This window comes from Salmo salar, chromosome 28 (assembly GCF_965601325.2).
Source record: "Salmo salar chromosome 28, fSalSal1, whole genome shotgun sequence".
NCBI lineage: Eukaryota > Metazoa > Chordata > Actinopteri > Salmoniformes > Salmonidae > Salmo > Salmo salar.
Genome location: NC_138318.1, coordinates 22,608,896 through 22,622,025, shown reverse-complemented (window position 1 = coordinate 22,622,025; position 13,130 = coordinate 22,608,896). Strand labels below are relative to the sequence as shown.

Genomic DNA, 13,130 nt, shown 5'->3' with positions numbered 1-13,130 from the left:
GTGCCACGTTGAAAGTCACTGAGCTCTTCAGTAAGACCATTCTACTGCCAATGTTTGTCTATGGAAGTTGTATGGCTGTGTGCTCAACTTAATACACCGGTCAGCAACGTGTGTGGCTGAAATAGCCGAATCCACTAATTTAAAGGGATGTCCATATACACTATATATACAAAAGTATCTCTCAAATCCATGAAAATGAACTTGTTGGCCACATGTGAACATGCAGAAGAGTCACTGCATTTTGGGAGGTACGGGGCCTTTGTAGAGGGGGACGCCCTCTCTGTCATTTCCAGGGGAAGAGGGGGCTGGAAAGCAGACATACTGTACACATATTTAGTAATTGTAGAATATGCCTACTGTATAGTACTTGTTACCTTTACTCAGTTTTGTTAATTATTAAACTAGGATGTAACACATACAGTATACAATGTACAGTATATTAGTGCTCAGTCCTAGTAAGTGATACATAATGGGAGGAAAACTTAGTTCAAAAGAACATCACATATGGGAAAAAGTCTAAAAAGTGTTTATTGTAAGATGTTACATTTAGAATGTATTTATTTCTCTAGCAGCACTATTTAAATGACACAGATATTCAAGGGCAGTTACAAGATTGGCATTTTTTTCTTTTGCAAGGTGTTGTTTTGTAAACAAAGAAAAAAACTGAACTTTACATCATATGCTTACCACAATTTGACAATTTCTAACAAAGATGTTCCATATGTTAAAAAATAAATTAAACATTAATAAACACTGTCTTCTGAGTTATAAAACAAATTAAATATAGACCAGTTAAAATAAATAAAACAATAAAACAGCAAATGTGAATGGCATTATTCAACAAAAACGTTACAATTTCATCATTACCGGATATATACACCACATAGTCTTTTAAAAATCTATTTTTCCAATTCTGTTTCGGGTGGGAGCAAAGGTTCTCTGAAATATTACAAAATGTTGACCTGCTTGACAAAGATTCAAACAAAGCCCCAATAATTGTTCAGTACTTGTTAATTATATAAACGTTCTTGTATGTTTTATCTGAAATGACAAATGAGTTGACTAATGTCAAGGTTATGTGTGAAAATGAATTTTGAGGAGGAAAAGTGAAATATGTTTTCATTATTTTTCACATGGGCCTACGACAGTGAAGTGAAGAGGGTGGGTTTATGACAGGCTATTCTGTGTTTGTTACAAACAGACCGCAAAGAAACAACACCATCAAAATCCAACAGATATTTTTTCCCAAATGTCTAGAAATGGACTGAGAGGACCATTTCAGCCTTCGGTAAATGTTTTGGCACATTCTAGCAGAGAAAGCAAATATAAGCAACAGGAGAACGTTTGGCAACTTCACGATGCACTCCGTAGATAAAATGAGATTTACATGACCAAATTATATCAGGTAGAATGACAGCCTATAACAACCACCTAGAATCAGGAAAGCCAGTGCTTATTTAAACCAATAGCCTGGTGTGATTTTGTCATATTAATACTGTCATGCTGAGAAAGGAAAATAGTGACTGACAAGATACTTGACGCGTAGAACATCTCAATGCTCACCAATCCATGACTTCCTAAACACAACCTCTCCAATTACAGTAGGCTGTGCCCCTTTTAAAGAAGAAATGTGTCACTGTGAAACAGGGCAGCTACAATAGCACAGATAATGTCAAACTTAGGGGTCAGTAAAGGGTGTCTTTCTTGAATATATGAAGCACCTAAATATTTACATTACATATCTCAAATGTTTGCTTTCATTACATTGTCGTACAACAATCCCTCTTGATGCCCTTGAGTTCCCAAACACGTGTTAAATGGCCTTTAGATAAAAGTTATTGAGTCATGCAACTGCATACTGTAAAATCATCTGAAGTGACCTACTGTTATGATATGGGGGGTAGTTTTTTGTTAGCACATAGATAAACAGCACACTACCATTTCCACTCCCCATCCCCAGGTGGCAGCAGCAATCGGGCCATATGCTGTGCCAAGCCTTGATAAACAGGTGGGGGAAATCAGGGATCGACAGAGAGAAGTGGACATGAGATTCTCGGCCGGACAGTGTTTTGTGTCATCTCTTTCGTTTTGGACATGCCTTTTTGCAGTTTCCTTTTTGTATGTATTTATTTTCATCAACATAAACTGAACACACAATATACTGCTTGGGCTGGCTGACCAGAGAGTCAAAACAGAGCCATCCCTGGACCCCAAAAAAATGTGCTGTCTCCTGGGGCAAGTGCATACAACACGGTCCACATACTCTGACTTCTCAGGTTAACAAACACATTAAATCAGGTTACAGACCATTTAGCTAGGCCTAGGACCCCTAGACTTAGCGAGTGTAGCAATATCAGTAGACCAGCTAGCTGGTTTCGTAACACTACAATAATCTAATCTCATTCATATGAATAGGATTAAAGTCATTCAGGCAATTGACGAGAATATACTAAAAAAAGACTTAGATATTTATATTGTCAATATTAGTGAAACATACTAGAAGTAAAATAATCTCTCAAAAGAGTTCTAACTTTACTGTCTGCATAATGCAATACTTTAATACATACTCATACAGTATTGTTTATGGTAAATAACTGAATTATTATTTTATTTAGCAAAAGCATGCTGAATATAAAATAGAACTTTCAATTACTTGAGTGACCTTTAAAAGAGTTATTTTAATTCCAGATCATTGATGGTATCTTCAAAAGCATTGCGAAAAGAAGGGTCTGGCATTCTAAATCAATAAACATGCTCTGATTGCCTCACCAGTTGTGTACGTTGAAAATAAATTCGAGAAATACCTGTACAAAGTGATCCCTATCATCCCAAAGCAAGACACAATTGTCATGAATGCCTCTGATCGAGGTAAAATGTGTGTTTGAGGATTCTCCTTCCTACTCTTTTGCTATCTGGAGTGAGACCGGTTTACATAAACAATACAGCAACGTTCTATATCTATGCCGGTTACTGTGTCTGGTCACAGCCAGATCCATAAAGTGAGGTAAGGGACATATGCATTATGTTGAAGAGCAAGGACAAAAGGGCAAAAACTTTATGGGGAACATTAAATGATGGAGAAAACCTGCCACTTCCAGTTTACAGACATGTTGCCTCCCAACAGCCCATATCATACCTGCATCTAATCTCATGATTGAGGCTTGCTCCCAGTCACAAAGTGTTATCATTCAGCCATTGGGAACCAATCCAAATTATTATTTAGCTTGTGGTGAATAGGTAACCAGTTCCAACGCTCTGTCTAAATGTTAAAAAATAAGGTAAATTTACTATACCCATTTTTAACATGAATCCCACACTGCCATGTTCCCATGTTACAGAAATTCTATGGATTGTTTACATGAGAGGCGATGACCTGTTCTAATTAGCTACCCAGCATTCCGAAAACCTTTTATAACGGAAGAAGGAAGCCAGAATTGTTTAACTGAAATATACTGTTAGCTGCAACTGTGTTAAAACAGTGTACAGTAAGTGTATCTTTGGTATTTGTAAAAAAAAATAATAATAATAATAATAAAAAATACTTGATGATATGAAAGTAAAGTTCAAAAAGGTTTCCAAAACCATATCAGAAGTAGGGATTATCAACATTTAGACAGAGCTTCAAGACTGGTTAAACATTCCCTGCCGCAAAATAATAGTTTGGATGGGAGCCAAAGGACTGTATATAGCCATTTGTAACCGGGAACAAGATTTAGGCCTACAGAATCATGTTAAACAAACGGTGCTCAGTTTTAAGCAGACAGTGAATAATCAGAATAGTACAATATCCGAGGAACTAATCTAGCAGTTAGTACTCTTGAAATCATGGCCTGAATCACTGACGGACACCTGTGGTGGTAATATTAACCAATAATATTTTGTGGTTGAAAATAGCCTTCTTTCTTTGGTAATTCCTGAAAAGCCTCATCAATGTTCTGTATCTTTGTAGATGACTGGACATTGGAAATCAGTTGAGAGATGAGATGGGAGTAAGGTATGGATGACACTTAACAGAGGACAAAATCGGTGTGGTCAACAGACAAAACAGGTGGACGCATATAAAAAGGTACCTGTGACAGAAAACTATCCGGTATTGCCAATTCCCAAAATCATTCTACAATTTATATTACAAAAAATATGTGTAATGTATACTATTAGACAAAACCCAGCAAGACAAGTTCACTCATAATATTTATTATTATAGCATTATTTCAATCAATGTTTGTGTGGCAGGGTGACAGTGAGTCACCACTAATGTCCCTTCGTGGACATTACAAATGGTTTCTAATGGAGTTAGAGGAAAGAGAATAATTAAAACATGTTTAGCGCATAGAGAAAAAAATAAACAATTGAACAAACGAATAAGACAGGTGTTTATAGGCATGACCCTTTGAAAGCAAGTACCCAAGCTCTCTCAGTATCTGAACATAAAGCTAACCCAGTGGACAAAAAAATGTACATCGGACCAGAGGCGGCATGCCCATAAGGGGCAAAGGGGCACGTGGCCCCTCAGATTTGTTTTGTAAAAAAAATATATATACACTACCATTCAAAAGTTTGGGGTCACTTACAAATGTCCTTGTTTTTGAAAGAAAAGCACACTCCGGGATGCTGGCCTTCTAGACAGAGTTCCTCTGTCCAGTGTCTGTGTTCTTTTGCCCATCTTAATCTTTTCTTTTCATTAGCCAGTATGAGATATGGCTTTTTCTTTACAACTCTGCCTAGAAGGCCAACATCCCGGAGTTGCCTCTTCGCTGTTGACGTTGAGACTGGTGTTTTGCGGGTACTATTTAATGACGCTGCCAGTTGAGGACTTGTGAGGCGTCTGTTTCTCAAACTAGACACTCTAATGTACTTGTCCTCATGCTCAGTTGTGCACCGGGGCCTCCCACTACTCTTTCTATTCTGGTTAGAGACAGTTTGCGCTGTTCTGTGAAGGGAGTAGTACCCATCGTTGTTCGAGATCTTCAGTTTCTTGGCAAATTCTCGCATGGAATAGCCTTCATTTCTCAGAACAAGAATAGACGAGTTTCGGGAGAAAGTTCTTTGTTTCTGGCCAATTTGAGCCTGTAATCGGACCCACAAATGCTGACGCTCCAGATACTCAACTAGCCTAAAGAAGACCAGTTTTATTGCTTCTTTAATCAGAACAACAGTTTTCAGCTGTGGTAACATAATTGCAAAAGGGTTTTCAAATGATCAACTTGGATTAGCTAACACAACATGCCATTGGGACACAGGAGTGATGGTTGCTGATAATGGGCCTCTGTACTCCTATGTAGATATTCCATAAAAATATTTTTAAAAATCAGCCGTTTCCAGCTACAATAGTCATTTACAATGTCTACACTGTATTTCTGATCAATTTGATGTTATTTTAATGGACAAAAAAAATAGCTTTTCTTTCAAAATCAAGAACATTTCTAAGTGACCCCAAACTTTTGAACGGTAGTATATATATATATATTATTTTCTCTGTAATACTACGAGCCACCTAGCAATTTTATGAAGTTAGGTTTCCAATCTGGGCCAGCTTGGAAAGCTATCTCCCAACCTCATAACTAGCTACCAAGAAGCCATTTCAGTCTATCAATCAAGTTATAGTAGCTAGCTTGTCTATCTATCTTAGCTGGCATGCCTGCTGGCAAAGTTGGTAGACTTTAGAAAAGCAAGCAATAACTAAATGTACTGATTAAGATTCTCATTCCTTTCAATCTTTTACCCAGATTTTAGCAGAGAAGCATATTTATTTTATTTTAAAAAGAGCCACCAGTCAGGAAGACACAGACAGCTCAAGGGGTATGATTAGACATACAGAAAAATACTTATGGGTCTAGTGATCATTATACCCCACTTGGACATAATAATGTAGTACCACATTAAATCTTAAAAGGGAACATTGACATCACATTTCAGTTGTCTTATTAGCGAACGTACTTATTGAAAATGTTAATTCAGCCAGTCAGTAGTAATATTAGTTATTAGCTCAATGTATTTTTATTCATGAGTTATTGTGTTATTAATGTGTTGTGTGCAGTCGAAGAAAAACTGCACCCTTATATCTACAGAATTTTACCACGACATCCTGGCTCTTGTACAGCTATTTCAGTCTTATTACATTCTGGTGGTCTGACAAAAAAAGGCCAAGTACCGAAGTAGCCTACAGGTTTGGAGGATTGGGAAAGCAACCAAGAGGTAGATGTTTCTGTTCTTGTGGATTTAACATCTTTGTTTAAGTGACTAAAATAGCCCTTCAACCTTTGTGAATGTGACTACGAAGCACCCTTGGAAACAACAAGAAACGAGACTGTCCCTTGATTGTACAGTAGAAATGTTTTGAAATTCGAAATGGTAGGATTGCAAATGACAATATGGGTTACGTACAGCAATAATGACATAGAATAGCTCCTTGGATAAAGAGATGCTCATTGGCCTGAAAGAAAACACTGTGAATGGATAATAAAGCCTCTCTGGATGAGGGCGTCTCGGACTAGTCGATCAGTCATCAGGTGTATTTTGCAGTGAACTGTCATCTCATAACACAGCCACAGGTCGGACAACACACATTTATTTGTATTTATCAAGTGTTGTTTTTTTTTTCATCATGAAGGCATATACTATTTTCTCTGTATATTACTTGTTATATATTTATATAGAAACAAAACTAACGATACACTTTTGCTGAATAAGATATGAATATCAGCAAAGGGCAATGTAAACCATGTTCCATCAAACTTAACCTATCCTTTCCCATATTTCAACAGTAACATATTTGCATAGGCAAAATGAGATTAGCCCTTTAAACAGTGTATTTCCTGAATTATTTATATATCTAAAAATCTTTTTCCAGTTGAACACAATTAAACAAACAAAAAAGTTAACTAGGCTAATCGTCCTTTAACGCTTAATACATATATTTTCTGTGCACATTTTGTTTACAGTGTTAGGCTTCAAGTAGATCTAAAAACAAAGTGTACATTGACAACTAGATGTGAAATAAATTAACCAATATGAGAGGTAGTGAAATCCCTAATGAAAGTTAAAGGAGAACACAGTAGATAAGGCCAATGCTTCTCTAATCACATCAATTCTGACACTCTAGATAAAAATCTTATTCTGCCAACAAACCTCTGCCACCTTTCAAAGCCATTCATTCTGAATTGAAAGTCAACATTTGACCATGACACTATGCCTGTGATACCACCTCATGTCATTAATTGCTAAATCCTTGTTGAAATGTCAGTAAAATGAACAACCATTTCTTTCCACGGAGTGAAAATAATCAATTACTCCGAGACACCAGAGGACACGTCGTACAAACCTGCAATACTACTCTTCACCCAGTGTAAAATGCTAATTGTGAATCATTCACAACCATTTTCCTACCTACATTTTTTTTGCTATTGGCTTCTCTTGCGTTTCCAGGATGATTGCTAACCGCATGAATGTAAACTTGGTTTGATTGAACCATCATTTCCCTGTCTGGTTGATTCAGAAGTTACAGCTGAAATAATATCTAAAATGAGCAAGTCATTTATTTTTTTATTATTTCAATGCGAGTTGTCATTAATAGAGCTACATAAAAAGGTATCCTCTACCTAACCACTGTGGTGCATGCATACTGTATCACTCTTCCTTAAAAAAAGAGTATGCAAACACTATTGCGAATGAAACTATCTATAAAGGTGGCTGAATGTGAACGAAATATAGGGAACGTTAGAATATTGTTGGATGCTCAAAACGGCTGATATCATTAGGCTATGCTATATGTTCATTTTTGTGAATGAATACAAACGGAAAGACTCTACATCTGATCCAATTGCACTTCAATAACCTACAGTATGTGGGCTTTATTAAAACCCTTAATAACTGGCCTTGGCACATGAACTTCAGGTAGTATGTTCAAACAGAAGAGTGGCACTGCTTCAATGACACTTGAATATCATTACCCACCAGTGGTGATAATACACACAACTCTCCCTCTCACAATATACTTTACTCATGCACTGACCTCTACACATCAACAGGTGACAAAGGCCTGCAATCATTTCTCCATGTTTAAATGTCACACTTGCAACAACAACAAAAAATCATTGAACATATATTTTAGGCCTATATGTTCATGGGACGTTAACTCTTTAAAATGTTTCGATACGTATGTATCTGGATGGCAGGTACACACATTAATGCGTGCTGGCAATTTTAGGAAAGAAAATACCGACCCGTCTCCAAAATCTCTATTCACCTCCCCTGTCCAACTCTGTAAAGCAGAGACTGTTAAAGGCATGGGGCTCACCGACTGTTAAAGGCATGGGGCTCACCGACTGTTAAAGGCATGGGGCTCACCGGTACCCAAGCACCTTACTGGAGCCTCACTAACCAGTCTTAAAGACAGACGCACATCTGGTGAATAGGACTGCAAACCTCCAAACAACCTATATATAAATACGTCTGACTCCACCTGGCCTCTTCTGCCCTCGACTGGGCTGTTCCTTAGCTGGTACTGACCCCCTTCAGTCTAGGACTAGCTACAGCTTTAAAATCAGAGGCCATATAGGCCTACTTCATTATTCCATGTGTCAGCAATGCATACCACTCTTAGACCTCATGGTGATGCATTAGACATACCACTACCTTATAATTGACCTTCCAAACCAAGGCATCGTGATTACTACTATTTATATTATAGGCAGTAGAAAAACTAAAAAGTAAATGGTTCTCTTTCATTCTCGAGAGCTGTAAAGTGTTCATGATTTATTGTATGAAACGACTGAATTGAATGTTTGATTTCTTTTTTCTCCAACAAGGATTCCAACCTCTGACATAACCTGTGCTTCTCTCAGGGTGAGATGGTGTGGGAAGGATAGAAAGGACTCTGTGTTTACTAAACTGTGGTTGTTGCCATAACAAGCAGCTCTTGTGCTGCCTTTTTCACATAAAGGCATTGTGATTTCCCGTGGAAAGTAATGTTCATAAGACATTTAGCTGCCCAACCACAATTCTAGCCCTTCTCCCAGTTTTAGAGTTGTAAAGAAGGCAAGTGCTTGGATATTAACACTGCTGTAAAACTTTCAACCTTCTCAAAATCAACGACTGCAAGCTAATTGGCAAATATCAATATTCCCTTCACATAACACATCAAGAGCTTGACAGGGTATATCCCTAGAACAGAAGAAATTACATTTCATATTCAAGAACCTTTGCAGTCCACTGCTAAAATACCAAGCTACTGTAGAGCGAATTCCATTACCTTGTTACATGCAAAGTCTGATTTTCCTGCTCACCACCGTCAAGCTCTACAGCCATCGTAAAAAATACATTGTTTTTGGACTGTAAAAATGGCTGAGGCATGGGACAGAATTTGAGAGAGAAAAATACAGAGCAAGATAGAGAGAGAAAGAGGGAGCGAAAGGAGGAGAACTCTCAAAAGTACAGTACAGGAACAATGGGTCTGTCCTTCCTTTTGTTTCTCTTTGTCATAGTAGCCCGAGGAGCTCTTATCTGCAGTTAAACCAGGAACTAAACCTCAGGGCTGCCTGCGAGCAGACACTTGAAATTGCTTAAACTATTCATTATTTTCTTGTTTCTTTTTCAAAAAAGGAAAATATCAAACCCAGTTTTGGCACCTTATTGTCTTCTTGTTTTTTGGGGGGGTGGGGGTTACTTTAGGTGTCTAGGCAGGAGCTTCTCTTGCTGTCCAGAAGGTTCCTGTAAACGGAGGAGTTGAGGAAACGGGGGTAGGAGTCTCTGTGCATCAGAGTGTAGATCTGCAGCTGGGCCTCCTCGTACATCACGTTGCTGGGCTCCGTCAGGCTCAGGTTGATGCCTTCCCTCACCCGCGAATCCAGGCTCACCTGAAGGCAGAGGAGGGGGAGAGAACAGTGACATTACTATCACACAGAGCCACAGCGGAAATGGAGGGAGGTCATGTTATCAATGGAGATAAGGTCACCTCCCACCTCCTCCTCTTCAACCACTTTGAGATTGGGGTTTCAATATGTCTTGGAATCAGACCTGGGTCAAATACATGTATTCCAAACATAGTCAAATACTTCAGCTGTATGTGCTTTAATTTTCCAAAATGGAACCAATGGAATAGTCCTGAAAGCAAAGTAAATATCAGCCAAGTGATACTAGGTGCCAGTCAAACTCCTGCTTCCAACGTGATGCCTCCTACCTCTTTCGGCGATAGAATGGAGACGTAGTCCTCGTAGATGATCCTGGCTTTCTCATCGATCGCAGTCAGGTCCGTCTCTTTCTTCAGCTCCTCACAGGCCAGCCAGAACAACAGGTTCTCTTCACTGTACTCAGAGCGCAGAAATTCTCGGAAAATCTCCCTGCCTTCTGAGGAGCGCATCACCAGCTCGAAGCTACGGGCCCAGGCAACCACCTCGTCTAGAGTGGGTTGCCTAAACACAGGATACCAGGAACCCAGTGTTAGCAGTCTGGACTCTCACAATACGCACAAGACAAACAGATTCATTATTTTTTCTCCAGAGATGCAATAACATCGTTTCCACAGGCTGTTTCAATTAGCAATAGAAATAGTAGCGGTCATATGTCATACACACATCCTTGAAAAACGTAGGTACTGGGCTAATGATAAACATTAGACGCTGGGGCGCTAACTAGCCTAATAATTATTTTGATAACCAACAACCTTGTTCAGTCATGCTACCATATTAGCTAGGTGGTAACAACCTGGTAACAACCTGGTAACTTGACAGGCACACATTTGGTTGAAGATGGCACAAGAAGAAAGGGAAAAGAGTCCGCAGGTAATTCATGTGCTTGTCAGAACACTACTGTTATTCCCCATACTTATTTTATCATTTAACTTCTTCACAATTTTGCCAGTGTAATTACTTATTTGAAATCTGATTTACCTACTTGTGTCTTTGAAAATAAATTAAATGAGGCTATGCATTTTTGTAGGCATTCATATAGCTACTAGGTCAAGGACAGTGTTGATTATATGTCATAAAAACGAGAATAGGCTATATTGAAATACCCCATACCTCAAACATCCTGTTTTGTCATTTTAGAGAGATGTCATTTCAGTATTGTGCACAAGCTACTATAGGCAGATATGGTAGGGGGACTCAACAACAAAGATCTTACCCAATTACTGTTATATGATGACACATTTCTGCAAGTAGTCAGCCTCAACCACCTGAAGATTTATAGCCAGGTAGAGTGATTTGGAGAAAGTCATTGTTTTAGCATGAACATTTTCAAACAGCTAGCACTTGGGAAACATAGACCAGGGGTGTGGCCCTTATGGGAAAACTATTTTATTCAAGCCTTATTTTAAAAGCGATAGTTGACCCACATTATAATGTAGACCGCTTACCTCGAAGCAGTCTAAGCAGACATGAAGAGACTGCAATCCATACCTTGGTGAGCCACTGTAACCAACCAACCATTCCATTTGGCTGACTTGTGCATATACTAGTGGAACACTTTGGTATGATCCTAATCACCACATTCAATGACAACACTTTGAACCAGAGCATCTCCCTAAGAGCCTTTTTGACCTAAAGGCTCGCACACATCGCACCGAATGTGGATCTAGCGTTCATCTGCCGATCGTTCAGCGCGCTGTGTTTAGGGACCACCCACTGTAAACGTCTGACTGCCAACATTTTTCACTTGATTCTACATGTAAAATCGGTTGTCACTCGGTTCGCAAATTACGGTCACAGGTGCTAAGTAATCTCGGCCAGCAAACGCTATTGGTGTGTCTGAGGCCTAAGAGTCATGGCTACAGGGACCGATTGAAATTAAAAGGTGGTAATTAGGAGCATTCAGTGTGCGGGCCTTCCTGCTATTTTCATGTCTCAATCGACAAAACCTGCTAAGCATGTCACATGCTAAAGTGTTACCATTATTACAATTAGGTCTAGGTGATAAGGAGAAAAATCCCTCTCACTTATTACAACAACATGAAGAATGAGTGTTCCAAGGTAGAGCCTCAGGTTGAACCTGGTGTCATGGCCACAGCCATGTGAGAACAGTATTGTGAGCCACAGCCATGTGAGAACAATTGTTTGGGCAGCCAAACAGGCTACATCGTGTAAATGCAGCTGAATGCTGAAATCTGACAATTTTACATATCACGCAAATAATAAGCACACAATATACCGTAGAGCTGAGCCCTATACTCTATAATGGACCTGCTCCTTTGGGGTGGATGAAAATGATGTCCTTGTGTGTCCTCAGTTAAGAGACATTTCAGTCAAATAACTGAAATTGTGAGAGGTGGAGAGAAAATAAAACTCATGCTCTAATTGGCTAATACAGCAAATGAGTGAGCAACACACAGGAATAGATATTGACACAGCAGCAATGTAAAGAGAGAAAATGAATGGGCCAAAGCAGTAAAACGAAACAGGCAGAATAATTAGACTGCAAAATTTCTGGCATGCATTCTGGCTAATTTCTTGCATGCAATAATTACATTTTCTGGCATCCTTTCTTGAGGTAGACAGTCCTAATGTATAATGTCTATGTACTGTATAATGCCTTCAAAGACAGGGATGAACAGATGTGACCAAAGGTCATCAGCTTATCTGACAACATGAAAACAAAAATAACACCTCACTGTTGTACTTCCCTTTCTTGCACTTGTCTTTTCTTACTTAGACTGATTTTGCTAATAGCTGCTTTGTTGAGGAACGTTTTACTATGACTGTCATATGTGGTTGTCTTATCTACTGTAAGTTGCTCTGGATAAGAGCATCTGCTAAATTACCAAAATGTGACATGATATCAAAACGGTTTGGTATTTTCTCAGAGACAACCTATGGAAAAAGGCATAGCTGGCAACTCACTGCTCCTCCGTGGCTTCAATACTATCCATTTTAGTGCATGCCCGTTCGGAGCGCTCCATGCGGTCCTCATTCCTGGAAAAGGAGAAGCAGAGGGAGATCAAACATTACTATTGTTTTCAAACATATTCCATATTCAAACATACTTATTCATATGGCAGTCTCAAGGTTGGATGTTCATGTAGTCTCTCTGTTGAACTACTGCCTGAGAACAGGTATGTATTCTTCTGAAAACCAGTGAAAACTAGTCATTAAAATTAAACCTGTGAGTGGAGTGAGACTCTCTGCTATTTACAGTAC

General features: G+C 38.9%; 1 protein-coding gene across 2 annotated transcripts in view; it reads right to left on the bottom strand.

Moving 5' to 3' along the window:
- Positions 1-510: 510 nt before the first annotated feature.
- rgs17 (regulator of G protein signaling 17) overlaps positions 511-13,130 on the bottom strand; it is a 49,286-nt gene continuing 36,666 nt past the window's right edge. For both annotated transcript variants that reach the window (XM_014179913.3, XM_014179914.3), the window contains exons 4-6: positions 12,834-12,905; positions 10,178-10,409; positions 511-9,854 (exon numbers count right to left, since the gene is read on the bottom strand). In XM_014179913.3, the coding sequence (XP_014035388.1) occupies positions 9,666-9,854; positions 10,178-10,409; positions 12,834-12,905 (493 nt within the window). In that variant the 3' untranslated portion in view covers positions 511-9,665. The remainder of the gene's footprint in view (positions 9,855-10,177; positions 10,410-12,833; positions 12,906-13,130) is intronic.